This window comes from Columba livia, chromosome 30, assembly GCF_036013475.1.
Source record: "Columba livia isolate bColLiv1 breed racing homer chromosome 30, bColLiv1.pat.W.v2, whole genome shotgun sequence".
NCBI classification, from domain to species: domain Eukaryota; kingdom Metazoa; phylum Chordata; class Aves; order Columbiformes; family Columbidae; genus Columba; species Columba livia.
Window position 1 is genome coordinate 662,183 of NC_088631.1, and position 27,637 is coordinate 689,819.

General features: G+C 66.0%; 2 protein-coding genes and 1 long non-coding RNA gene across 4 annotated transcripts; 2 read left to right on the top strand and 1 right to left on the bottom strand.

Moving 5' to 3' along the window:
• The first annotated feature begins 1,098 nt into the window (after window positions 1–1,098).
• Window positions 1,099–18,330, top strand: MAP2K7 (mitogen-activated protein kinase kinase 7). Its single transcript, XM_065043909.1, is given in 13 exon segments — window positions 1,099–1,282; window positions 5,460–5,508; window positions 5,510–5,602; window positions 6,816–6,882; window positions 6,964–7,077; window positions 7,177–7,296; window positions 8,450–8,557; window positions 8,634–8,813; window positions 11,263–11,343; window positions 12,749–12,891; window positions 12,989–13,034; window positions 15,388–15,521; window positions 15,643–18,330. Coding segments are annotated over 13 exon segments (1,314 nt in total). The 5' UTR covers window positions 1,099–1,158; the 3' UTR covers window positions 15,698–18,330.
• Window positions 17,003–19,591, bottom strand: LOC135576760 (uncharacterized). The gene is made up of 2 exons (XR_010468540.1): window positions 19,456–19,591; window positions 17,003–19,336 (listed from the first exon to the last, which is right to left on the bottom strand). It is a non-coding gene; the product is annotated as an uncharacterized LOC135576760 (long non-coding RNA).
• TGFBR3L (transforming growth factor beta receptor 3 like) lies at window positions 19,357–27,531 on the top strand. Of its 2 annotated transcripts, none has more exons than XM_065043910.1 (9): window positions 19,357–19,780; window positions 20,276–20,367; window positions 21,013–21,126; window positions 22,030–22,314; window positions 23,467–23,620; window positions 24,407–24,505; window positions 25,962–26,063; window positions 26,762–26,802; window positions 27,326–27,531. In XM_065043910.1, the coding sequence occupies exons 1-9, from the start codon at window positions 19,711–19,713 to the stop codon at window positions 27,380–27,382; spliced, it is 1,014 nt and encodes a 337-aa protein (XP_064899982.1). In that variant the 5' UTR covers window positions 19,357–19,710; the 3' UTR covers window positions 27,383–27,531. The 2 variants fall into 2 exon arrangements, with proteins under 2 accessions (XP_064899982.1, XP_064899983.1); XM_065043911.1 differs by having other exon boundaries at window positions 27,357–27,531.
• The last annotated feature ends 106 nt before the right edge of the window (window positions 27,532–27,637 follow it).

Consider the following 27,637-nt stretch of genomic DNA (forward strand, 5'->3'; position numbering starts at 1 on the left):
CACCTCCTCTTTTGGGGGGGTTCACCTCTCTTTTAGGGGGTCTCCTCCTTTTTCGGGGGGGTTCACCCTCTTTGGGGGGGTTCACCCTCTTTGAGGGGGTTACCCACTTTTAGGGGGATCACCCTTTTTTTTGGGGGGGTCACCCTTTTTTGGTGGGGGGTCACCCCTTTTTAAGGGGGGGGCCCCCCCTTTTCTTCGAGGGGGGGGAATTTTTATGGGGGGGGAGGGGTCGGGTTGGGGGCACTGCCCAGAGATGTTTTAACCTGCCCCAGCCTGTGCCCCCCCCCCCATTTACCCAAATTGGGGTGCACCCCCCCAACTTTGCCACGAGGGGGGGGGGGGTCCCACCCTTCCCCCCCCCCACATTGTGGTCTGTGCCCCTCCCCCCTTCCCCGGGCCTGGCTTGTTTTGGGGTTTTTTTAAATAAAAATGCAAAAAAAAAGCCAAAACCCACAAAAATAGATTGGGGGGGGGGATAGATGGGGGGGGGTCTCTTTGGGGGGGCAGGGGGTGATGCCCTCACATTTAGGGGGGTCCATAAGGCACCCCTGGGGGGGGGGGTCTTTGGGGGTGTTATGGGGAGTGTGGGTGTTCACAGGGGGGTCCCCAAAGTAGTAGGTGGGGCCAGTTTGAAGGCGGGGGGCGGTCTCTGTGTTCCCCTAATTGCGGCTTCGCGCATGCGCCCTCCCGCACTCTAGGGGGCGCTCGCTGATCGGTCGCGCATGAGCCCGCCCTCCGGCACCCCAGGGGGCGCTCGCTGATTGGCTCCCACACGCCGCGCATGCGCACTCGCCCTCCCGAAGCCACAATGGGTGAGGGCAAGGGGGGTTCTGCCCTTTCCTGTGCCCCGGTGAGGCCGCATCTCAACCGGTGACAACACGACAAGGGGCAGCTGGGTGTTCCCGCTCGGGGGGGGGTTGGGCTGGATGAGCTTTACGGTCCTGATACGCCGTGATTCTATAACCCCATTATTCTATACAGTCGGTTTCCCCCCATTGACTCTACGACTCTATAAGTGCGGGCACTACGGTGGCCGGCAGCGCTCAAACACCCCCCCCACACACACGCACTTCGCTGCGTGAGGACGGCGGCCCGGTGGGGTCAGGCGGCGCATGCGCAGCGCCGTGTTTGTGCACTGGCTGCGCGGCGGCGGGGAAGATGGCGGCGTCCTCGCTGGAGCAGAAGCTGTCCCGGCTGGAGGCCAAGCTGAAGCAGGAGAACCGGGAGGCCCGCCGCCGCATCGACCTCAACCTCGACATCAGCCCGGCCCGCGCCCGGCCCAGTAAGCGACCCGCCCGGGGGAGCGGGGGGGAACAGGGCCCGGCCCGGGCCGCGGCGGCTGAGGAGGCTGGGGGGGCACCCGCCGTATTGGGGTTCGGTGAGGGGTTTGAGGCTGGGGGGGACGTGAGGAGATTGAGGGGTTGTGGAGTTGGGGGGGGCATAGGGAGGTTGGGGGGGATTAGAGTTGGGGGGGACATGAGGAGGTTGGGGGGGCACCCGCGTTATGGGGGTTCAGTCAGGGGTTTGGGGCTGGGGGGGACGTGAGGAGACTGGGGGGTACATGGGGAGGTTGGGGGGGACATGAGGAGGTTTGGAGGGACATGGGGAGGTTGGGGGGCACCCGCCGTATTGGGGTTCACTGAGGGGTTTGAGGCTGGGGGGGACGTGAGGAAGGTTGAGGGGCTGTGGAGTTGGGGGGGGACATGAGGAGGTTGGGGGGATTAGAGTTGGGGGAGAAGTGAGGAGACTGGGGGGGACATGAGGAGGTTGGGGGGGCACCCGCGTTATGGGGGTTCAGTCAGGGGTTTGGGGCTGGGGGGGGACATGAGGAGGTTGGGGGGGACATGGGGAGGTTGGGGGGGATTAGAGTTGGGGGGGACATGAGGAGGTTGGGGGGGGACATGGGGAGGTTGGGGGGGCACCCGCGTTATTGGGGTTCGGTGAGGGGTTTGAGGCTGGAGGGGGACGTGAGGAGGTTGAGGGGCTGTGGAGTTGGGGGGACATGAGGAGGTTGGGGGGGCACCCGCGTTATGGGGTTCAGTCAGGGGTTTGAGGCTGGGGGGGACGTGAGGAGATTGGGGGGGGGGACATGGGGAGGTTGGGGGGGATTAGAGTTGGGGGGGACATGGGGAGGTTGGGGGGGCACGCACAGTATTGGGGTTCGGTGAGGGTTTGAGGCTGGGGGGACGTGAGGAGGTTGAGGGGCTGTGGAGTTGGGGGGGGGCATGGGGAGGTTGGGGGGGATTAGAGTTGGGGGGGACATGAGGAGGTTGGGGGGGCACCCGCGTTATGGGAGTTCAGTCAGGGGTTTGGGGCTGGGGGGGACGTGAGGAGATTGGGGGGGACATGAGGAAGTTGGGGGGGAACATGGGGAGGTTGGGGGGGGATTAGAGTTGGGGGGAGACGTGAGGAAATTGGGGGGGACATGGGGAGGTTGGGGGGGGATTAGAGTTGGGGGGGAAGTGAGGAGGTTGGGGGACACCCACGTTATGGGGGTTCAGTCAGGGGTTTGGGCTGGGGGGGGACATGGGGAGGTTGGGGGGGGACATGAGGAGGTTGGGGGGGATTAGAGTTGGGGGGGAAGTGAGGAGGTTGGGGGGCACCCGCGTTATTGGGGTTCAGTCAGGGTTTGGGGTTGGGGGGGGACGTGAGATTGGGGGAGGACATGAGGAGCTTTAGGGGGACGTGAGGAGGTTGGGGGGTGGGCACCTGTGTTATTGGGGTTCAGTGAGGGGTTTGGGGCTGTTTAGAGTTGGGGGGGGGGACATGGGGAGGTTGGTGGGGGCACCCACGTTATTGGGCAGTTTGGGCTGGTTAGGGGTATTGGGGGCAGTTCCAGCTGTTTTCGGGGGTGTTGGGGCAGTTGAGGTGCTGGGGGGGCTCTTGGGGGGCTCTTGTGGGACTGAAGCAATATTGGGGGGGGGGGCCCTTGAGGTCATATGGGGTGAAATGGTGGGGGGAGTTATTTGGGGGGACCTGGGGGGGGGGGGCTGTACTGGGCACATTTTGGGGGTGCGGGAGGGGGTGGGTATTTGGGGGGGTCACCTTGCAATTATCACCCTGAGGAGCCATTTGGGGAGGGGGACACACCCCCAACCCCCCCTCCCCCCCCCCCCCCCCCCACCAGGTAGGAGTTTATTGGGAGGGGCACACACAGGCCCCCCAAAACCTTCCCATCATTTCCCTCCAATTTTCGGGCTGTAAAACCCCCATTTCCATGCTGGGGGTGTCCGGAGCCACTGTAGCCCCCCCTTACCCCCCACCCCCTTTTCCCCTCCCACCCCCCCAATTTAAGTTCATTCTGCTCCTCCCCCCCACCCCCCCCCCGGTGCCACCAGTTTGTTCTATTGTGATTTATGGTGTTTTTCTTTCTTTTCATTTTTTCCCCCTTTTTCTTTTTTTCTCCCCCATTTCCCCCCCCCCATTTTTATTTTTTTTTCCCCCCATTTATTTCTTTCCCCCCCATCATTTTATTTATTTACCTCTCCCCCCGCCCCCCCCCGTGTCCCCCCCCCATCCAGTTATCGTCATCACCCTAAGCCCCGCTCCCGCTCCGTCCAGCGAGCAGGTACCTCCACATCCCGCCGCTTGGGCCCCCCCCCCCACTTCTAACGCTCCCCCTGCCACTCGCTGACCCCCCCCTTTGTCCCCTTCCTTGGGGACATCCCCGTGTGTCCCCCCCCCCACCTCTAAGTTTGACCCCCCCCAGCACACCCGCCCGTGCTCAGTTCCTCCCCACTCAGTGGAGCAGCTTTTTCCCCCAGCGGCTTCTCCCCGCCCCCCCCCCCCCCCCAACTCACCCTGTGTGTGTCATCGTCCCCCCCCCCCCCCGCCCCGAATGTCACCTGAATGTCCCCTGTCCCCCCCCACCTTGGCTGACCTGCCTGTCGCATGGCGTGTGGCCCCCCGGCCCGGCCCCGCATGTGGCCGTGGCGCGGCATGGGGGGGGAATGGGGTGAAATGGGGCAGAAATGGTCCAAATGGGGCTGGGGGGGGGTGGGGAGAGGGCGGGGAATGGGGCAGGAATGGTCCAAATGGGCTGGGGGGAATAGGGTAGGAATGGTCCAAATGGGGAGGGGTGGGAGGGAATGGGGCAGGAATGGTTCAAATGGGGCAGGAATGGTCCAAATGGGGCTGCGGGGGGGGGGGAGTGGGGCAGGAATGATCCATATGGGGCTGCGGGTGGGGGGGGGAATGGGGCAGGAATGGTCCAAATGGGGCAGGAATGATCCATATGGGGCTGGGGGAGGAGGGGGGAATGGGGTAGGAATGATCCATATGGGGCTGCGGGTGGGGGGGGGAATGGGGCAGGAATGGTCCAAAATGGGGCAGGAATGATCCATATGGGGCTGGGGGAGGGGGGGGAATGGGGTAGGAATGATCCATATGGGGCTGTGGGTGGGGGGGGAATGGGCAGGAATGGTCTAAATGGGCTGGGGGGGAATAGGGCAGGAATGGTCCAAATGGGGAGGGGGGAATGGTCCAAATGAGGCTGGGGGGGGAAATGGGGCAGGAATGGTCCAAATGGGGCTGTGGGGGGGGGGAAATGGGGCTAGGAATGGTCTAAATGTGGCTGTGGGGGGAAATGGGGTGAAAATGGGGCAGGAATGATCCAAATGGGGCTGGGGCGGGGGGTGATGGGTCTCTGTTCTCCCCCCCCCTTTTTTTGGGGGGGGGGGGGGAGTCTGATGGGTCCCCTCCATTTTGGGGGTCTGATGTGTCCCCCCTGTTTTGGGCTCTCACTTGTGTGTGTCCCCCCCATCTTGGGGGGGGCTGATGTGTCTCTCCCCCATTTTGGGGCTCTGCCATGTGTTCCCCCCCTATTTTTGGGGGTCTGATGTGTCCCCTAGGGACTCTGACATGCGTCTCTCCCCATTTTGTGGGGGATTGATGCGTCCCCCTGACCCCCCCAGTTTTGGGGCTCTGCAGTGTGTGCCCCCCATTTTAGGAGAGTCTTTGTGTCCCCCCCCATTTCTGTGCTCTGACATGTGTCCTCCCCATTTCGGGGGGGTCTGACAGGTCTCTCTGTCCCCCCCCGTTTCAGGGTGTCTGACACGTGTCTCTCCCCCGTTTTGGGGTGTCAGTGTCCCCCCCATTTCAGGATATCTGACATGTGTCAGGTCCCCCCCATTTTGGGGTGTCTCTCCCCCCCATTTCAGGGTGTCTGTCCCCCCCATTTCGGGGTGTCTCTCCCCCATTTTGGGGTGTCAGATCCACCCCATTTCAGGGCATCTGTCCCCCCCACTTTTGGGTTGTCTGTCCCCCTATTTCAGGGTGTCTGTCCCCCCCAGTTTTGGGGTGTCTGTCCCCCTATTTCAGGGTGTCTGTCCCCCCCAGTTTTGGGCTGTCTGTCCCCCCATTTCAGGGTGTCTCTCGCCTGTTTTGGGGTGTCTGATTACCTTATTTCGGGGTGTCTGTCCCCCCCATTTCGGGGTGTGTGACGCGTGTCTCTCCCCCAGCTCTGCAGCTGCCGCTGGTGAGCGAGGGGGGGGGGTCGGGCCGCGCTCCCCGAGGCCGCCCAGCACCCGCCCCCCCCCTCGCGGCCCCGCCACATGCTGGGGCTGCCCCCCCCGCCCTTCCTGCTGCCGCGCAGCGTCGAGAGGTGAGACCTCATTGGCCGGGACGCCCGGGGCCGCTCACCCATTGGCCAGGGGCCATGGTGGGGGGGGGGGAGTGGGAGTGGGGGGGTGGCGTGCCCTGATTGGCTAGATGTGGGGGGGGGGGAATCACATGCACTGATTGGCTGGCAACCCAAGGGATCATGTGCACTGATTGGCCAGAGGTCCAGGGGATCGCGTGCACTGATTGGCCAGAGGTCCAGGGGATCGCGTGCACTGATTGGCCAGAGGTCCAGGGGATCACGTGCACTGATTGGCCAGAGATCCAAGGAATCGCGTCTGCTGATTGGCCAAAGGTCCAAGGGATCATACGCACTGATGGGCCAGAGGTCCAAGGGATCACGTGCACTGATTGGCCAGAGGTCCAAGGGATCGTGTATTCTGATTGGCCAGAGGTCCAAGGGTTCTTGTGCGCTGATTGGCCAGAGGGCCAAGGGATCACACACACTGATTGGCCAGAGGTCCAGGGGATCACATGCGCTGATTGGCCAGAGGTCCACGGGATCATGTGTGCTGATTGGCCAGGAATGAGATTTGATATGTGCTTATTGGCCAAAGCCCAGAGGAATCCTGTGCACTGATTGGCCAAAGGCCCAGAGGAATCGTGTGCACTGATTGGCTGGCAGCCCAGGGGATCACATGCACTGATTGGCCAGAGGTCATGGGGATCACGTGTGCTGATTGGCCAGCCGCCCAGGGAATGCTGTGTGCTGATTGGCCAGGTGGAGATTTGTTGCGTCTTGATTGGCCAGAGGTCCAGGCGGGTTGTGCACACTGATTGGCCAGAGGTGCACGCAATCACCTGCGCTGATTGGCCATTGGCTCAGGAAATCTCATGCACTGATTGGCCAGCAGCCTGAGATATCATGTGCACTGATTGGCCGGGCAGGAGATTGATTGTGTGCTGATTGGCCAGATGTGCAGGAGCCCATGGGTGCTGGTTGGCCAATTGTCCCTGCCCTGTTCTGATTGGCCAGGGGCTCCGCATACTGATTGCCAGGCATCTCCATCCCTATGTCCTGATTGGCCATGTCTCCCTTTACCCTATTCTCATTGGCTAGGGCGCCTCCTTTACACTATTCTGATTGGCCAGGCTCCCTCTTGGGTGATTGGTCACACCCCTCCTTTGCCCCATGCTGATTAGCTGCAGCCTCCAGCGCCCCATCCTGATTGGCCCGTTCTCCCCCTTGTCCGCAGCATCGAGATCGACCAGAAGCTGCAGGAGATCATGAAGCAGACGGGGTACCTGACCGTGGGGGGGCAGGTGAGCGGGGGGCACGGGGGGGCACAGGGGACCAGGGGGGGGCACGGGGGGACCCTGACCCCCCATTTCCCCCCCGCCCAGCGCTACCAGGCGGAGATCAACGACCTGGAGAACCTGGGGGAGATCGGCAGCGGCACTTGCGGGCAGGTCTGGAAGATGCGTTTCCGCAAGACCGGCCACGTCATCGCCGTCAAGGTGGGGACCCCCAAAACACCCCACCCCACCCCCAATCCACGGGTGTCCCCGTGCTCTCTGAACCCCCCCCTTTGTGTATATGTGTGTCCCCCCCCTCAGCAAATGCGGCGCTCGGGGAACCGGGAGGAGAACAAGCGCATCCTGATGGACCTGGACGTGGTGCTCAAGAGCCACGACTGCCCCTACATCGTGCAGTGCTTCGGCACCTTCATCACCAACGTGAGCCCCCCTGGGCCCCCCCGGGGGTGGAGAGGGTTGTGGGGACCCCCCGGGTGGGGATATGGTCATAGACCGCCCCCCAACCCAGATGTGTGTGTGGCCATGGAGCCCCCAGATCAGGATACGGCCCCCCTCAGGGTCTGGATCCATCCATGGGCCCCCCAGATCAGGATACGACGCCCCCCCCAGGTCTGTATGTGGTCATGGGCCCCCCCAGATGAGGATACAGACCCCCCCAGGTCTGTATGTGGTCATGGGCCCCCCCAGATCAGGATATGGACCCCCCAGGTCTGTATGTGGTCATGGCTCCCCCAGATCAGGATACGGACCCCCTAGGTCTGTATGTGGTCATGGGCCCCCCCAGATCAGAATATGGGCCCCCCAGGTCTGTATGTGGTCATGGGCCCCCCCAGATCAGGATACGGACCCCCCAGGTCTGTATGTGGTCATGGCCCCCCCAGATCAGGATACGGACCCCCCCAGGTCTGTATGTGGTCATGGGCCCCCCCAGATCAGAATATGGACCCCCCAGGTCTGTATGTGGTCATGGGCCCCCCCAGATCAGGATATGGACCCCCTAGGTCTGTATGTGGTCATGGGCCCCCCCAGATCAGGATATGGACCCCCTAGGTCTGTATGTGGTCATGGGCCCCCCAAGATCAGGATACAACCCCCCCAGGTGTGTATATGGCCATCAGCTCCCCCAAATCAGGATATGACCCCCCCAGGGTCCGGATCCATCCCTGGCCCCCCCAGACCAGAATACAGCCCCCCAGGTCTGTATGTGACCCCCCCAGATCAGGATACAGCCCCCAGGTCTGTATGTGTCCCCCCAATCAGGATACAGCCCCCAGGTCTGTATGTGACCCCCCCAGATCAGGATACAGCCCCCAGGTCTGTATGTGTCCCCCCAGATCAGGATACAGCCCCCCAGGTCTGTATGTGACCCCCCCAGATCAGGATACAGCCCCCCAGGTCTGTATGTGTCCCCCCAATCAGGATACAGCCCCCCCAGGTTCTGGCCATGGCCACGGGCCTCCCCCAGCCCTTGTCACCCCCACATTGTCCCCATGACCCCAGCTGAGCTGGGAACATGTCCCCAGTGTCCCCAACGTCCCCAGGAGCCCTGACCCCCTCCGCTTTGCCCCCCCAGACCGACGTGTTCATCGCCATGGAGCTCATGGGCACCTGCGCCGAGAAGCTCAAGAAGCGGATCCAGGGGCCCATCCCCGAGCGCATCCTGGGCAAGATGACGGTGGCGGTGAGCAGGGGGGACGCTTGGGGACACCGAGGACACCCTGGGGGGGTCCCAGCACTGACGTGTCCCCCCCCCGCAGATCGTGAAGGCGCTGCTGTACCTGAAGGAGAAGCACGGGGTGATCCACCGCGACGTGAAACCCTCCAACATCCTCCTGGACGAGCGGGGACAGGTCAAGCTCTGCGACTTCGGCATCAGCGGCCGCCTGGTCGACTCCAAGGCCAAGACCCGCAGCGCCGGCTGTGCCGCATACATGGCTGTGAGTAACCGGGGGGGGCACCTGGGGGGCTGCGAGTGAAGTGGGGGGCACAAGGGGGTGTATTTTGGGGGTACACGGGGGGTACATGGGGCGTCTGGTACATCAGTGGCCACCTGGTCAAGTCCAAGGCCGAGACCCGCAGTGCCGACTACGTCGCCTATGTGACCATGAGTAATCTGGGGGGGCTGTGAGGCGGGGGGGGCACCTGGGGGGCTGGGAGTGATGGGGGGGGGCACAAGGGGGTGTATTCTGGGGTACATGGGGCGTCTGGTACATCAGCGGCCACCTGGTCAAGTTCAAGGGCGAGACCTGCAGTGTCGACTACGCCACCTACATGGCTGTGAGTAACTGGGGGGGCATCTGGGGGGGCTGTGAGGCAGGGGGGGCATCTGGGGGCGCTGGGAGTGAGGGGGGGGCACAAGGGGGTGTATTCTGGGGTACATGGGGCGTCTGGTACATCAGCGGCCACCTGGTCAAGTTCAAGGGCGAGACCTGCAGTGTCGACTACGCCACCTACATGGCTGTGAGTAAACTGGGGGGGCAACTGGGGGGGGCTGTGAGGCAGGGGGGGCATCTGGGGGGGCTGGGAGTGGGGGGGGGCATGAGGGGGTGTATTTTGGGGGTACATGGGGCGTCTGGTACATCAGCGGCCGCCTGGTCAAGTCCAAGGGCAAGACCCGCAGTGCCGACTACGCCACCTACATGGCTGTGAGTAACTGGGGGAGAATGGGACGTGGGGGGCTGTGAGGCGGGGGGGGCACAGGGGGGACACACGGGGGTCTGTGAGTGAGGGGGGGGGCACAAGGGGGTGTATTTTGGGGGTACACGGGGGGTACATGGGGTGTCTGGTACATCAGCGGCCACCTGGTCAAGTCCAAGGGCAAGACCCGCAGTGCCGACTACGTCACCTACATGGCTGTGAGTAACTGGGGGAGAATGGGACGTGGGGGGCTGTGAGGTGGGGGGGGCATCTGGGGGGGCTGGGAGTGGGGGGGGGGGCATGAGGGGGTGTATTTTGGGGGTACATGGGGCGTCTGGTACATCAGCGGCCGCCTGGTCAAGTCCAAGGGCAAGACCTGCAGTGCCGACTACGCCACCTACATGGCTGTGAGTAACTGGGGGGGCATCTGGGGGGGCTATGAGGCGGGGGGGGCATCTGGGGGGGCTGGGAGTGAGAGGGGGGGCATGGGGGGGTGTATTTTGGGGGTACATGGGGCGTCTGGTATGTCAGCGGCCGCCTGGTCAAGTCCAAGGGCAAGACCTGCAGTGCCGACTACGCCACCTACATGGCTGTGAGTAACTGGGGGAGAATGGGACGTGGGGGGCTGTGAGGCGGGGGGGGCACAGGGGGACACACGGGGGTCTGTGAGTGAGGGGGGGGCACAAGGGGGTGTATTTTGGGGGTACACGGGGGGTACATGGGGTGTCTGGTACATCAGCGGCCACCTGGTCAAGTCCAAGGGCAAGACCCGCAGTGCCGACTACGTCACCTACATGGCTGTGAGTAACTGGGGGAGAATGGGACGTGGGGGGCTGTGAGGTGGGGGGGCATCTGGGGGGCTGGGAGTGGGGGGGGGGCATGAGGGGGTGTATTTTGGGGGTACATGGGGCGTCTGGTACATCAGCGGCCGCCTGGTCAAGTCCAAGGGCAAGACCTGCAGTGCCGACTACGCCACCTACATGGCTGTGAGTAACTGGGGGGGCATCTGGGGGGCTATGAGGCGGGGGGGCATCTGGGGGGCTGGGAGTGAGAGGGGGGGCATGGGGGGGTGTATTTTGGGGGTACATGGGGCGTCTGGTATGTCAGCGGCCGCCTGGTCAAGTCCAAGGGCAAGACCTGCAGTGCCGACTACGCCACCTACATGGCTGTGAGTAACTGGGGGAGAATGGGACGTGGGGGGCTGTGAGGCGGGGGGGGGCACAGGGGGGACACACGGGGGTCTGTGAGTGAGGGGGGGGCACAAGGGGGTGTATTTTGGGGGTACACGGGGGGTACATGGGGTGTCTGGTACATCAGCGGCCACCTGGTCAAGTCCAAGGGCAAGACCTGCAGTGCCGACTACGTCACCTACATGGCTGTAAGTAACTGGGGGGGCATCTGGGGGGGCTGTGAGGCGGGGGGGGCATCTGGGGGGGCTGGGAGTGAGGGGGGGGGCATGGGGGGGTGTATTTTGGGGGTACATGGGGCGTCTGGTACATCAGCGGCCGCCTGGTTGAGTCCAAGTGCAAGACCTGCAGCGCCGTGTACATGGCTGGGAGTTGGGGGGGGCACAGGGGGACGTGGGGGGTACCCAGGGGTGGGGGGGGGCACACAGGGGGCTGTGTCACCAACATGAGCTTGGGGGGGCTCCCCAAAGGTGGGTGCTCTGTGTTGCCCCAGGCTGTGGGTGCTGGGGGTCCCCAGTGTCCCCCACAGTGTCCCACAGGCCCCCTGTGTCCCCCCCCCCAGCCCGAGCGCATCGACCCCCCCGACCCCACCAAGCCCGACTACGACATCCGCGCCGACGTCTGGAGCCTCGGCATCTCCCTGGTGAGCCGCCACTGTCCCCACTGTCCCCGTGTCCCCACTGTCCCCGTGTCCCCATTGTCCCAGTGCCCCCAGGTGGAGGTGCCACAGGGCAGTTCCCTTTGTGTCCCATTGTCCCCAATGTGTACCCATTGTCCCCATGTCCCCATTGTCCCCAGGTGGAGCTGTCACGGGGCAGTTCCCTGTGTCTCCCATTGTCCCCATTGTCCCCATGTCCCCATTCTCCCCAGGTGGAGCTGCCACAGGGCAGTTCCCTGTGTCTCCCATTGTCCCCATGTCCCCATTGTCCCCAGGTGGAGCTGCCACAGGGCAGTTCCCTGTGTGTTCCATTGTCCCCATGTCCCCATTGTCCTGAGGTGGAGCTGCCACGGGGCAGTTCCCTGTGTCTCCCATTGTCCCCATGTCCCCATTGTCCCCAGGTGGAGCAGTCACGGGGCAGTTCCCTGTGTGTCCCATTGTCCCCATGTCCCCATTGTCCCCAGGTGGAGCTGCCACAGGGCAGTTCCCTGTGTGTCCCATTGTCCCCATGTCCCCATTGTCCCCAGGTGGAGCTGCCACAGGGCAGTTCCCTGTGTGTCCCATTGTCCCCATGTCCCCATTGTCCCCAGGTGGAGCTGCCACAGGGCAGTTCCCTGTGTCTCCCATTGTCCCCATGTCCCCATTGTCCCCAGGTGGAGCTGCCACAGGGCAGTTCCCTGTGTCTCCCATTGTCCCCATGTCCCCATTGTCCCCAGGTGGAGCTGTCACGGGGCAGTTCCCTGTGTCTCCCATTGTCCCCATTGTCCCCATGTCCCCATTGTCCCCAGGTGGAGCTGCCAGGGTGCAGTTCCCTGTGTGTCCCATTGTCCCCAATGTACCCATTGTCCCCATGTCCCCAGGTGGAGCTGCCACAGGGCAGTTCCCTGTGTCTCCCATTGTCCCCATTGTCCCCGTGTCCCCATTGTCCCCAGGTGGAGCTGCCACAGGGCAGTTCCCTTTGTGTCCCATTGTCCCCATGTCCCCATTGTCCCCAGGTGGAGCTGTCACGGGGCGGTTCCCTGTGTGTCCCATTGTCCCCATTGTCCCCATGTCCCCATTGTCCCCAGGTGGAGCTGTCACGGGGCAGTTCCCTGTGTGTCCCAGCGGATCGGTGTCCCCATTGTCCCCATGTCCCCATTGTCCCCAGGTGGAGCTGCCACAGGGCAGTTCCCTGTGTCTCCCATTGTCCCCATTGTCCCCATTGTCCCCATGTCCCCATTGTCCCCAGGTAGAGCTGCCACAGGGCAGTTCCCTGTGTGTCCCATTGTCCCCATTGTCCCCATTGTCCCCATGTCCCCATTGTCCCCAGGTGGAGCTGTCACGGGGCAGTTCCCTGTGTGTCCCATTGTCCCCATTGTCCCCATTGTCCCCATGTCCCCATTGTCCCCAGGTGGAGCTGGCCACGGGGCAGTTCCCGTACCAGAACTGCAAGACGGATTTCGAGGTGCTGACGAAGGTGCTGCAGGAGGACCCCCCCCTGCTGCCCCCCGCCATGGGCTTCTCCGGGGACTTCCAGGCCTTCGTCAGGGACTGGTGGGTGACAGGGCCACCCCGGCTGGGGACACGGCCCCACTGGCCCCCGGGTGTCCCCAGGGTGTCCCCGCACCACTGACCCCCCGCTCTCCCGCAGCCTCACCAAGGACCACAGGAAGAGACCAAAGTACAACAAGTTACTGGTGAGTCCCCGCTGCCATTGTCACACGTGTCCCCACGGAGGGGCCCGGGGGCACATGTGGCACCTGGTGGCCATGGGGGGTCCTTGGCCTCCCTGTCCCCATGTCTGTGTCCCACATCCTGACCCCCGTGTCCCCCTGTCCCCATGTCCACATCCCTGTCCCCACGTGTGTCCCGGTGCCCACACCCACGTCCTGACCCCCATGTCCCCATCCCTGTCCCCACGTGTGTCCCGGTGCCCACACCCATGTCCTGACCCCCATGTGTCCCCATGTCCCCATCCCTGTCCCCACGTGTGTCCTGGTGCCCACACCCACGTCCTGACCCCCGTGTCCCCCTGTCCCCATGTCCCCATGTCCCCATCCCTGTTCCCATGTGTGTCCCGGTGCCCACACCCACATTCTGACCCCCGTGTCCCCCTGTCCTCATGTCCCCATGTCCCCATCCCTGTCCCCACGTGTGTCCCGGTGCCCACACCCACGTCCTGACCCCCGTGTCCCCCTGTCCCCATGTCCCCATCCCTGTCCCCACGTGTGTCCCGGTGCCCACACCCACGTCCTGACCCCCCTGTCCCCATGTCCCCATCCCTGTCCCCATGTCCCCATCCCTTTTCCCACATGTGTCCTTGTGTCCATCTCCCTGTGTCCCTGTCCCCATGTCCCCATCCCTGTCCCCACGTGTGTCCCGGTGCCCACACCCACGTCCTGACCCCCATGTCCCCATCCCTGTCCCCACGTGTGTCCTGGTGCCCACACCCACGTCCTGACCCCCGTGTGTCCCCATGTCCCCATCCCTGTCCCCACGTGTGTCCCGGTGCCCACACCCACATCCTGACCCCCGTGTCCCCCTGTCCCCGTGTCCCCATCCCTGTCCCCACGTGTGTCCCGGTGCCCACACCCACATTCTGACCCCCGTGTCCCCCTGTCCTCATGTCCCCATGTCCCCATCCCTGTCCCCACGTGTGTCCCGGTGCCCACACCCACATTCTGACCCCCGTGTCCCCCTGTCCTCATGTCCCCATGTCCCCATCCCTGTCCCCACGTGTGTCCCGGTGCCCACACCCACGTCCTGACCCCCGTGTCCCCCTGTCCCCATGTCCCCATCCCTGTCCCCACGTGTGTCCCGGTGCCCACACCCACATCCTGACCCCCGTGTCCCCCTGTCCCCATGTCCCCATCCCTGTCCCCACGTGTGTCCCGGTGCCCACACCCACGTCCTGACCCCCGTGTCCCCCTGTCCCCATGTCCCCATGTCCCCATCCCTGTTCCCACGTGTGTCCCGGTGCCCACACGCACGTCCTGACCCCCCTGTCCCCATGTCCCCATCCCTGTCCCCATGTCCCCATCCCTGTTCCCACATGTGTCCTTGTGTCCATCTCCCTGTGTCCCTGTCCCCATGTCCCCATCCCTGTCCCCACGTGTGTCCCGGTGCCCACACCCACGTCCTGACCCCCGTGTCCCCCTGTCCCCCTGTCCCCATGTCCCCATCCCTGTCCCCACGTGTGTCCCGGTGCCCACACCCACATTCTGACCCCCGTGTCCCCCTGTCCTCATGTCCCCATGTCCCCATCCCTGTCCCCACGTGTGTCCCGGTGCCCACACCCATGTCCTGACCCCCGTGTCCCCCTGTCCCCATGTCCCCATCCCTGTCCCCACGTGTGTCCCGGTGCCCACACCCACGTCCTGACCCCCGTGTCCCCCTGTCCCCCTGTCCCCATGTCCCCATCCCTGTCCCCACGTGTGTCCTGGTGCCCACACCCACGTCCTGACCCCCGTGTCCCCCTGTCCCCATGTCCCCATGTCCCCATCCCTGTTCCCATGTGTGTCCCGGTGCCCACACCCACATTCTGACCCCCGTGTCCCCCTGTCCTCATGTCCCCATGTCCCCATCCCTGTCCCCACGTGTGTCCCGGTGCCCACACCCACGTCCTGACCCCCGTGTCCCCCTGTCCCCATGTCCCCATCCCTGTCCCCACGTGTGTCCCGGTGCCCACACCCACATTCTGACCCCCGTGTCCCCCTGTCCCCATGTCCCCATGTCCCCATCCCTGTCCCCACGTGTGTCCCGGTGCCCACACCCATGTCCTGACCCCCCTGTCCCCATGTCCCCATCCCTGTCCCCATGTCCCCATCCCTTTTCCCACATGTGTCCTTGTGTCCATCTCCCTGTGTCCCTGTCCCCATGTCCCCATCCCTGTCCCCACGTGTGTCCCGGTGCCCACACCCACGTCCTGACCCCCGTGTCCCCCTGTCCCCATGTCCCCATGTGTGTCCTGGTGCCCACACCCACGTCCTGACCCCCGTGTCCCCATGTCCCCATGTCCCCATGTCCCCCGCTCCCGCCCGCCCCCTGCAGGAACACAACTTCATCAAGCGCTACGAGACGCTGGAGGTGGACGTGGCCACCTGGTTCAAGGACGTCATGGCCAGGACAGAGTCCCCTCGCCCGGGCGGTGGCCTCAGCCAGCACCACCTGCCCTTCTTCACCAGGTAGCGCCCGCCGCCACCCCCGGTGACGCCCGCCGGCGCGGTGACACCCGGTGACGCCCCCACGGTGACACCCGCCGGCACAGTGACACCCGCCGCCACCCCCGTGGTGACGCCCCCACAGTGACACCCGCCGACACCCCCACAGTGACACCCGCCGGCGCGGTGACACTCGGTGACACCCCCACGGTGACGCCCGCCAGCGCGGTGACACTCGGTGACACCCCCACGGTGACACCCGCCGGCACGGTGACACCCGGTGACACCCCCACGGACACCTGCTGGCATGGTGACACCCGGTGACGCCCCCTGGTGACGCCCGCCGGCACGGTGACACCCACCACCACCCCCACGGTGACACCCGCCGGCGCAGTGACCCTCAGTGACACCCCCACGGTGACGCCCGCCGGCGCGGTGACACCCACCGCCACCCCCACGGTGACACCCGCCGGCGCGGTGACACTCGGTGACACCCCCACGGTGACGCCTGCTGGCACGGTGACACTCACCGCCACCCTCGCGGTGACACCTGCTGGCACGGTGACACAACACCCGCCGTGGCCACCGCATTGTGTCCTGCTGCGTCCCCGGTGTCCCAGCGCGGCGTGGGGCGTCCCGGCGTGTCATGGGTGTCCCAGGGCGTCCCCCCGTGTCCCCACGTGTCCCAGGACGTCCCCCCGTGTCCCCACGTGTCCCAGGGCGTCCTGGTGTGTCCCAGGACATGTTGATCTGTCCCCATGTGTCCCTGTGTGTCCCTGGACACCCTCTTGTGTCCCCACATGTCCCAGGGTGTCCTGGTGTGTCCCCACCTGTCCCAGGGTGTCCTGGTGTGTCCCCATGTGTCCCTGTGTGTCCCAGGATGTCCCCTCCGTGTCGCGGGGCATCCTGGTCTGTCCCATGTCCCCATGTGTCCCCGGACATCCTCCTGTGTCCCCACATGTCCCAGGATGTCATGGTCTGTCCCAACACGTCCCAGGACATCTTGATCTGTCCCCACGTGTCCCTTTGTGTCTCAGGGTGTCCTGGTGTGTCCCCACGTGTCCCTGTGTGTCCCTGGACATCCTCACATGTCCCCACGTGTCACAGGACGTCTTGATCTGTCCCCATGTGTCCCAGGACATGTTACTCTGTCCCCATGTGTCCTTGTGTGTCCCCACATGTCCCAGGCTGTCCTGGTCTGTCCCAGCACATCCCAGCGTGTCCCCTCCTGCTGTCCCCACCCCTGTCCCAGCGTTGGGCCATGGGGACGCCCATGTCCCCTCCCTGTCCCCTCCCTGTCCCCCCCAGGGTGGCCTGTGCCTCAGTTTCCTCAGGGCCAGCAGCTGTTCCCTGCGGCCACCGCTGTCCCCAACCCCGCTGGGGACACGGGGACAGGACACGGCTGTGGGGGACATGGATGTGACACCAGGACGTGACACACGGGGACGTGACACGGGGACACGACACGGGACATGGGGACACGGCGCAGGGACGTGACACGGGGATGGGGACACAGAGGTGACACGGGGACACTGGGGACACGGCGCGAGGCCAACGCGGAGGTGGCACCGAGGGGACACGGCAGGTGACGTGACGAGAGCGTGTGGCACCGGGATGGCACGAGGACGTCGCACGGACGGCGTGGGGACACGGCAGGTGACACGGATGGCACAAGGATGGATGGGACATGGGGACACGGCGAAGAGGTGACACTGGGATGTGACACGGGGACACAGCGAAGAGGTGGCACCGGGATGTGACACGAGGACAAGACACGGAGGTGACACCAGGATGTGACATGGGGACATGAAGAGGTGGCACTGGATGTGACATGGGGACATGAAGAGGTGGCACCGGGATGTGACACGAGGACAAGACGTGGAAGTGGCATCGAGATGTGACACGGCAAAGAGGTGGCACTGGGATGTGACATGGGGACAAGACACGGAGGTGACACCGGGATGTGACATGGGGACACGGTGAAGAGGTGGCACTGGGATGTGACACGACACCGAGATGTGACACAAGAACAAGACACGGAGGTGACACCGGGATGTGACATGGGGACACGGCAAAGAGGTGACACTGGGATGTGACACTGGGATGTGGCATGGGGACACGGTGAAGAGGTGACACCGGGATGTGACATGGGGACACGGCGAAGAGGTGACACCGGGATGTGACATGGGGACATGGCGAAGAGGTGGCACCGGGATGTGACATGAGGACAAGATGTGGAGGTGACACGGGGACAAGACGCGGAGGTGGCACCAGGATGTGACATGGGGACATAGTGAAGAGGTGGCACTGGGATGTGACACCGGGATGTGACATGGGGACATAGTGAAGAGGTGGCACCGGGATGTGACACGGGGACAAAGCGCTGAAGGACAATGCGGAGGTGACACGGGTGACACGGAGCGGTGGCAGATGGCTCGGGGATGTCACACGGAGGGACAACGTGGGGACACGTCACGGGGATGTGACGCGGAGGGACACGGCGTGGATGTGACAGAGGGACAATGTGGGGACACGTCACGGGGCTGTGACACAGGGACACCGTGGGGATGCGACCCGTGGGGACGCGGCGGGCGCCCCGTGGGGACAGGGACGTGGTGACACGGTGACAATCAGGGCTGGGGACGCGGGGACAGTCGCGCGGTCCCCGCGTGTCCCCACGTGTCCCCGGGTGGCAGCAGGTGCAGTTTTAGTGCATTGCGGGTGCGGCGGCTCCTCCCCCCTCGTTAGCGTCGTCATTATTAATTATTATTATTGTTATTATTATTATAATTATTATTATTATTATTATTATAAATGCGCATGTGGAACCCGAGGGGTCGCGTTGCTCAGGATCTGGGGACAAGGGGGGGACACTGGAACATGGGGACATTGGGGACATCAGGGACAGGGGGTGACATTGGGATATGGGGAGCTGGGGGACAAGGGGGACATTGGGGACAGGGGGGGACATGGGGACTGGGGGGCATTGGGATGGGGATGGGGGGGACATTGGGACATGGGGACCATGGACGTGGGGGACATTGGGGACACAGGAAGACATGGGGAGAGGGGACAGGGGGGGACATTGGGACATGGGGACCTGGGGACATTGGGATCGGGATGGGGGGGACATTGGGGACACAGGAAGGTGTGGGAGGACATGGGGAGAGGGGACATGGGGACCATCGGGGATGGGGTGACATTGGGACATGGGGAGCTGGGGGACAAGGGGGACATTGGGGACAGGGGGTGACATGGGGACTGGGGGGCATTGGGATGGGGATGGGGGGGACATTGGGGACATCAGGGACAGGGGGTGACATTGGGACATGGGGACCATGGACGTGGGGGACATTGGGGACACAGGAAGACACAGGGAGAGGGGACAGGGGGGGACATGGGGACCTGGGGACATTGGGATCGGGATGGGGGGGACATTGGGGACACAGGAAGATGTGGGAGGACATGGGGAGAGGGGACCTTGGGGACATGGGGATGGGGAGGACATTGGGGACAGGGGGTGACATTGGGACATGGGGACCGGGGGGCATTGGGATGGGGACGGGGGGGACATTGGGGATAGGGGGTGACATTGGGACATGGGGACCATGGACTTGGGGGACATTGCGATGGGGATGGTGGGAACATTGGGGACACGGGGACATGGAGGGACATGGGAACAAGGATGGGGACACTGTTGGGGGGTATTGGGGACACAAATGGGGGGTCATGGAGGGAGTTGGGGACATCAGGGACATGGAGAACATGGGACACTGGGGACATGGAGGGGACACGGGGGACACGGGTGGGGGGACATCAGGAGGGGAGTCCCTGGATGCCTGCGTCCCCTCCCGGACGCCTGGGTCCTCTCCCGGACGCCTGGGTCCTCTCCCAGACACTTGGGTCCCCTGTGGACACCTGCGTCCCCTCCCGGACGCCTGGGTCCTTTCCCGGACACCTGGGTCCCCTCCCGGACGCCTGGGTCCTCTCCCAGACACCTGGGTCCCCTGTGGACACCTGGGTCCCCTCCCGGACGCCTGGGTCCCTCCCCGGGTGACGTCCCTGCAGCCCAAGGCCGGGCGGGTGTCACTGGGGAGACGGTGACCTCGGGGGGCCCCCCCGCCCCCATCACGCGTGGGCGGGACCTGGAGCCACCGCTGGGGACATCGGGGACACGTGTGGGGACATCGGGGACACGCGCGGGGACCCCCCGATGGCGCCGCGCGGGAGCCGCCCCCTCCCCCTCCTGCTGCTGCTGCTGCTGCCCGGGGGGGGGCCCGCAGGTTGGAGGGGGGCACGGGGGGACCCAGGCGTTCGGGAGGGGAGGTGGGGGGACCCAGGCGTCCGGGGGAGGTGGACAGGGGATGGGGGGGGACCCAGGCGTTCGGGAGGGGTGGACAGGGGATGGGGGTGGGGATCTAGGCATCTGGGTGGGGATATGGGGGACCCAGGAGTTCGGGGCGGGGGACAGGGGATGAGGGGGGACCCAGGCGTCCGGGGGGGTCACTGGGGAACCCAGGAGTTCGGGGCAGGAGACAGGGGATGGAGGGGGACCCAGGCGTCCAGGTGGGGATATGGGGGACCCAGGTGTCCGGGGGAGGTGGACAGGGGATGAGGGGGGGACCCAGGCGTCTGGGTGGGGAGATGGGGGACCCAGGAGTTCGGGGCGGGGGACAGGGGATGGCGGGGGACCCAGGCGTCCGGGGATGGGGGGTTAGACAGGGGACAGGGTGGGTCCCAGGTGCCTGGGGGTTCATGGGGGGACCCACTGCCCGCAGGGCCCCCCCCGGGCTGGCCGTGGGGTGACAGTGGGGACACGGGGGGGCCCCTGAGCACCCAGAGGCCGCGATGCAGCGGGAACCGGCCCGGGGTGAGTGGGGGGGGCACTGGGAGCACTGGGGGGGGCACTGGGGGGGTTACTGGGTGGTACCTGTGGGGGCACTGGGAGCACTGGGCGGGGTGATGGAGACACTTGGGGTCACTGGGTGGTAACTGGGGAGGTCACTGGGAGGGCTGGGGGGGCACTGGGGGTGACTGGGAACACTGGGGGGGGTCACTGGGTGCACTGGGAAGGCTGGGGGGGGTCACTGGGAGGGGGACACTTGGTGACTGGGTGGTAACTGGGGGGGACACTGGGGGCACTGGGGGGCACTGGGGTCACTGGGGGGCACTGGGGGGGCACTGGGGGTCACTAGGGTGGCACTGGGGTCACTGGGGGGCACTGGGGGGGCACTGGGTGTCACTGGGGGGTCACTGGGAGCACTGGAGGGTCACTGGGGGGGCACTGGGGGGTCACTGGGGGTCACTAGGGGGGGCACTGGGAGCACTGGGGGGGCACTGGGGGTCACTAGGGGGGCACTGGGGGGGCACTGGAGGGCACTGGGAGCTCTGGAGGGCACTGGGGGGGCACTGGGGGGTCACTGGGGGTCACTAGGGGGGCACTGGGAGCACTGGGGGGGTCACTGGGGTCACCGGGGGGTCGCTGGGCTGAGCGGAGCCCCCGTTGGTGCCGCAGCCCCGCTGCCCCCCCCGCCCCCCCCGCCTCCGTTTGGACGTTTCCGCCGCCCCCGAGTTCCCCCCCGCGCCGGGACCGCGCGCCGTGCCCGCTGGGGGGCGCGTGTTCGTGCAGGTGCGGGGGGGGCACCCCATGGGACCCTCCCGTGACCCCCGTGACACCCCCCGGGACACCCCCTGGTGACACATCCCCTGGGACAGCCCATCAGACCCCCCCGTGACACCCCCCGGGACCCCCCCTGGGACACCCCCTGGGACACCCTTGTTGACACCTCAGTCCCCCCCCCGGTCCCTCCCGGTGACCCCCGGGTCCCCATCACCCCCCCTGGTCCCCCCCACTGTCCCGGTCCCCATCGCCCCCACTCGGGTCCCCCCAGTCCCCATCACCCCCATTGTCCCCTCCCATGTCCCCCCCCATGCCCCGGTCCCTGTCCCCCCCGGATCCCCAGCACCCCCCGGTCCCTCCCATTGTCCCTGTCCCCACTGTCCCCATCACCCCTCATTGTCCCCCCCATGACCCCCCCCCATGTCCCCTCCATCCCCTGGTCCCTGTCCCCCCGCGGTGACCCCCAGGTCCCCATCACCCCCTTCCCCCATGTTGTCCCTGTCCCCCCTGGTCCCCATCACCACCCATTGTCCCCCCTATTGTCCCTGTCCCCACTGTCCCCATCACCCCCCGCCCCCCCCCGTTGTCCCTGTCCCCCCTGGTCCCCATCACCCTCCATTGTCCCCCCCATGTCCCCCCATCCCCTGGCCCCTGTCCCCTGTGGTGACCCCCAGGTCCCCATCACTTCCCAGTCCCCCCCATTGTCCCTGTCCCCCCCAGGTCCCCATCACTCCCCGTTGTCCCCCCCATGTCCCCCCATCCCCTGGCCCCCCTGGTGACCCCCAGGTCCCCATCACCCCCCATCCTTGTCCCCACACCCCCGGTCGCTGTCCCCCCCGGGTCCCCATCACCCCCCATTGTCCCCGTCCCCCCCGTCCCCATCCCCCCCGCTGACCCCCCTTTCCCCCCCAGATCTCTCTGTCCCGGGCCCCCCCCGGTTTGAGCTTCTCCCTCCGCCGCTGTCTCGTGTCCCCCCGCTCGTCGCCGCCCCCGCCCGGTCCGCCCCCCCCGCCCCCCCCGCGGCCGCTCGTGGTTCTGCGGGGGGGCTGCGGGGCGGGGGGGGGCGCGGGGGGGGCGCGGCGGCTGCTCCGCTCGTTCCTGCTCCCCCCGCGCTTCCCGGAGCCGCTGCAGTTCCTGCACTGTCACCTGCGGCTCTGCCGGGCCGGGGGGGGACACGGGGGACACGGGCTGCCCCGGGTACGGGGACACGGGGGGACATGGGGGGGACACGGGGGGGACACGGGCTGTGCCGGGTATGGGGACACAGGGGGACATGGCGGGGACATGGGGGACACACGGGCTGCCCCGGGTACGGGGACACGGGGGGACATGGGGGGACATGGGGGGGACACGGGCTGTGCCGGGTATGGGGACACGGGGGACATGGGGGGACATGGGGGGGACACGGGCTGCCCCGGGTACAGGGACACGGGGACACGGGGGACATGGGGGGGACACGGGGGTGACATGGGGGTGACATGGGGGTGACATGGGGGGGACACGGAGGGACGGGCTGCCCCGGGTACGGGGACACGGGGGACATGGGGAGGGGGACGTGGGAGGACATGGGGGGACATGGGGGACACGGGGGACACGGAGGACAGGAGGGAGGGGGACATGGGGGGACAGGGAGGAGATACGGGGGCGACCGGGCTGCCCCAGGTACGGGGGGGACTCCGGGATGAAGGGACACGGGGGGACACGGGGGACAGGGTTGGGGACACGGGGGAACACTTGGGAGGGGGGACACGGGGGACGCGGAGGACAGGAGGGAGTGGGACACGGGGGGACACGGGGATGAGGGGATATTGGGGGATACGGGGGCACGGAGGGACATGAGGGAGGGAGGGAGGGAGTGGGACACGGGGACACATGGGGGACACGGGGGAGTGGGACATGGGGGGACACAGGGAGGAGGGGACACTGGGGAGGGGGACACGGGGGACACGGAGGACAAGAGGGAGTGGGACATGGGGGGACATGTGGGACATGAGGGAGGGGGACACGGAGTGACATGAGGGACACGCGGGGACACTGGGAGGGGGGGGGACACGGAGGGACACGGGGGACACAGGGATGAAGGGACACGGCGGGGGGGACACTGTGGGGGGAGGCACCGGGAGCAGGGGACACCGGGACTGGGGAGGGACGGGGGGACACGTTGGGGACAAAGGGGACACGGGGGGGACACCCCGGGATAGGGGACACGGGACCGGGACATGAACCGGGGACGCGGGGGGGGACACCGGGAGTGGGGCGGGACTGGTCCCAGTATGGGGGGGGGCACTTTGAGCGGGGGGTGAACTGGGGGGCACTGGGGTGAACTGGTGCCCCCCCCCCCGCCCCCAGTGCCGGGCGGAGTCATGTGACCCCCGAGAGGGCGGGGCCTCCGGCTCAGGCTCCGCCCCCCGGCCCCGCTCCGGCCCCGCCCACGGCCGCGCGCTCCGGACCGTCACGCGCCCCATAGTGGTGACTCTGGGACCCGCCGGCACCGCCGCGCCAGGTGCGGACCCCCCGGGACCCCCGAAACGGGACCCCAAACCGGGACCCCAAACAGGGACCCCAAAACCGGGACCTCAAACTGGGACCCCAAACCGGGACCCCAAAAACGGGACCCCAAACAGGGACCCCAAACCGGGACCCCAAACCGGGACCCCAAACAGGGAACCCAAACCGGGACCCCAAAAACGGGACCCCAAACAGGGACCCCAAAACCGGAACCTCAAACTGGGACCCCCAAAACTGGGACCCTCCCTGGGACCCATCAAACTGGGACCCCCAAAACGGGGTTCCCCCTCGGGACCCCAAAACGGCCACCCCCCCGCACCCGGGACCCTTGAAAACGGGACCCGCAAACTGGGACACCCCCGGGACCTCAAAAATGGGACCCCCCCCCCCCCAGCCCAGGACCCCAAAACCGCGACCCCTCCCGGGACACTAAAACTGGGGCCCCCCCAAACTGCGACCCCCCCGGGACCTCAAAACTGGGGCCCCCAAACTGGGACCCTCAAACCCGGGGCCCCCAAAACCATGACCCCCCCCCGCGGAACCCCCAAAACCGGGACCCCCCCCGGGACCTCAAAACTGGGACCCCCCCCCCCCCAAACTGGGACCCCCCCCCCACCCCGGGACCCCCAAAGCTGGGACCCCCCGGGATCCCAAACCCGGGACCCCCAAATCGGGATCCCCAAAATCGCGACCCCCCCCGGGACACTCAAAACTGGGACCCCCCGGGAACCCCCAATACCCCCAAATCGGGACCCCCCCTCAATTTCTATCCCCCCTCCAGGTGCCCCCCCGCTGCTGTTCCCGCCCCTCCCCCCTGTGCTGCACCGCCCCCCGCCGCCCCCGCCCCCCCCGCGGGCCCCACCCCGGAGCGCCCCCGCGGGTGAGTGGGGGGGGCCCGGATGCCTGGGTCCCTTTTTGTGGGGTGGGGAGGTTGGGGGGGGTACCCGGACTCCTGGGTCCCCCCGGTGGGGAGTGGGACGGTGTGGAGGTGTCCCGGACACCTGGGTCCCTTTGCGAGGGGGGTGGGAAGGTTTTTGGGGGTCCCCGGATGCCTGTGTCCCTTTGGGGGGGAGGTTTTGGGGGGGGTACCCGGATGCCTGGGTCCCTTTGCAGGGAGGTGGGGAGGTTTTGGGGGTATCTGGATGCCTGGGTCCCTTTGTGGGGGTGGGGGAGGTTTGGGGGCTCCCAAACACCTGGGTCCCTTTGGGATGGGGTAGGGTGGTTTTGGGGTCCCCGGACGCCTGGGTCCCTTTCAGGGGGGTTTGGGAGGTTTTGGGGGTACCCGGATGCCTGGGTCCTTTTGCAGGGAGGTGGGGAGGTTTGGGGGGTACCCGGATGCCTGGGTCCTTTTGGGGGGGTGGAGGAGGTTTTGGGGGCTCCCGAATACGTGGGTCCCTTTGGGATGGGGTAGGGTGGCTTTGGGGGCCCCCGGACGCCTGGGTCCCTTTGGGACGGGATAGGGTGGTTTTGGGGTCCCCGGATGCCTGGGTCCCTTTCGGGGGGGTTGGGGAGGTTTGGGGGGTACCCGGATGCCTGGGTCCTTTTGGGGGGGTGGAGGAGGTTTTGGGGGCTCCTGAATACATGGGTCCCTTTGGGATGGGGGAGGGTGGTTTTGGGGTACCCGGACGCCTGGGTCCCTTTGGGACGGGATAGGGTGGTTTTGGGGTCCCCGGACGCCTGGGTCCCTTTGGGACGGGATAGGGTGGTTTTGGGGGCCCCCGGACGCCTGGGTCCCTTTGGGACGGGATAGGGTGGTTTTGGGGTCCCCGGACGCCTGGGTCCCTTTGGGACGGGATAAGGTGGTTTTGGGGTCCCCGGACGCCTGGGTCCCTTTGGGACGGGATAGGGTGGTTTTGGGGTCCCCGGACGCCTGGGTCCCTTTGGGACGGGATAGGGTGGTTTTAGGGTCCCCGGACGCCTGGGTCCCTTTGGGATGGGTAGGGTGGTTTTGGGGGTACCCGGACGCCTGGGTCCCTTTGGGACGGGATAGGGTGGTTTTGGGGTCCCCGGACGCCTGGGTCCCTTTGGGATGGGGTAGGGTGGTTTTGGGGTCCCCGGACGCCTGGGTCCCTTTGGGATGGGGTAGGGTGGTTTTGGGGGCACCCGGACGCCTGGGTCCCCCCGGGGTGGGGCGGTTTGGGGGTCCCCAGACGCCTGGGTCCCTTTGGGTGGGTGGTGGAGAGGTTTTAGGGGGGGGTGGTACCTGGATGCCTGGGTCCCTTTGCAGGGGGTGGGGCGGTTTGGGGGCCCCCGGACGCCTGGGTCCCTTTGGGAAGGGGTGGGGTGATTTTGGGGGCACCCGGACGCCTGGGTCCTGCTGACTGTGCCCCCCCCAGGCCCCGCGGTGCCCCCCCCGGCTGTCGCCGCTGTTTCCTTCGGGGCCTTCGTGGTGGGGGCAGCGTTGGCGGGGGGGCTGTGGTGGGTCCACGGCCGCACAGGTGAGGGACCCCCCCCCAAAAACGGGACACCCTCCCCCCCCAAACTGGGGAACCCCCCCAAACTGGGGAACCCCCCCAAGCTGTGAACCCCCATGTGACCCCTCCCCAAAAAACTGACCCCCCCCCCAAAACAGCGACCCCCTCCCCCAAAATCTGTGACACCCCCCCCCACAAACTGAGACACCCCCCCCAAAACTGGGGACCCCCCCAAAAACTGCGACCCCTCCACCAAAAAAATCTGGGACCCCCCCAAACTGTGACACCCCCCCCCCAAAACTGCACCGCCCCCCCAAATCTGTGACCCCCCCAAATTTGTTACCCCCCCCCCAAATGTCAACCCCCCCAAACTGAGACACCACCCACAAAACTGGGGACCCCCCCCCAAAAACTGAGATGTCCCCAAACTGTGACACCCCCCCCAAAACTGGGGACTCTCCCAAAAACTGGGATCCCCCCCCCCAATCTGTGATTTCCCCGTGACCCCTCCCCCAAAACTGACCCCCAAAACTGTGCCCCCCCCAAAACTGTGCCCCCCCTCCCAAATCTGTGACCCCCCCCCAAACTTGTTACCCCCCCAGTCAGCCCCCCCAAACTGTCACCCCCCCCAAACCGTTACCCCCCCAAATTTATTACCCCCCCCAAACTGTGTCCCCCCCCCCACCATCCCCATCCCCCCTCCCTAATTTTTGCCCCCCCAGCCGCCCGTCGACCCCCCCCCATCTCCAGCGTTGCCCCCCAGGTATGGACTGGGAATACTGGGAGCACTGGGGTGGAACTGGGAGGTATTGGGGGGGGGAACTGGTGATACTGGGAGGGATGGGGGGGGTAACTGGTGATACTGGGGGTACTGGGAGGGATGGGGGGGTAACTGGTGATACTGGGGGGCACTGGGAGGGATGGGGAGGGGGGAACTGGTGATACTGGGAGGGATGGGGGGGTAACTGGTGATACTGGGGGGCACTGGGAGGGATGGGGGGGGTAACTGGTGATACTGGGGGGCACTGGGAGGGATGGGGGGGTAACTGGTGATACTGGGGGGCACTGGGAGGGTTGGGGAGGGGGGAACTGGTGATACTGGGAGGGATGGGGGGGGAACTGGTGATACTGGGAGGGATGGGGGGGAACTGGTGATACTGGGGGGCACTGGGATGGATGGGGGGGAACTGGGGGGTACAGAGGGTAACTGGGAGCACTGGGAGCTCCGGGCCAGGGGGGTAACTGGTGATACTGGGAGCACTGGGGGGCACCAACACCCCCCCCAGCTCAGAACCATTGACCCAAAGCCCCTTCCAGCTGTGACCCCCCCAGTTGCGCCCTGAGCCCCTCGGATGCCTGGGTCCCCCCCGAACGCCTGGGTCCTCTCGGATGCCTGGGTCCCTGCCCAAATGCCTGGGTCTCTCCCCGGATGCCTGGGTCCCCCAGCCCCCCTTCCCCGGGGGGGGGCAATAAAGGTGTTGTCACCCCCCCATGTGGTTATCAGGGTCCCCAAGGGGGGTGGGGGGGGAGTTATTTTGGGGTGAATTCCTGTGTTTTGGGGGCAATCTCGGGGATTTCAGGACCCCGGGTGTTTTTGG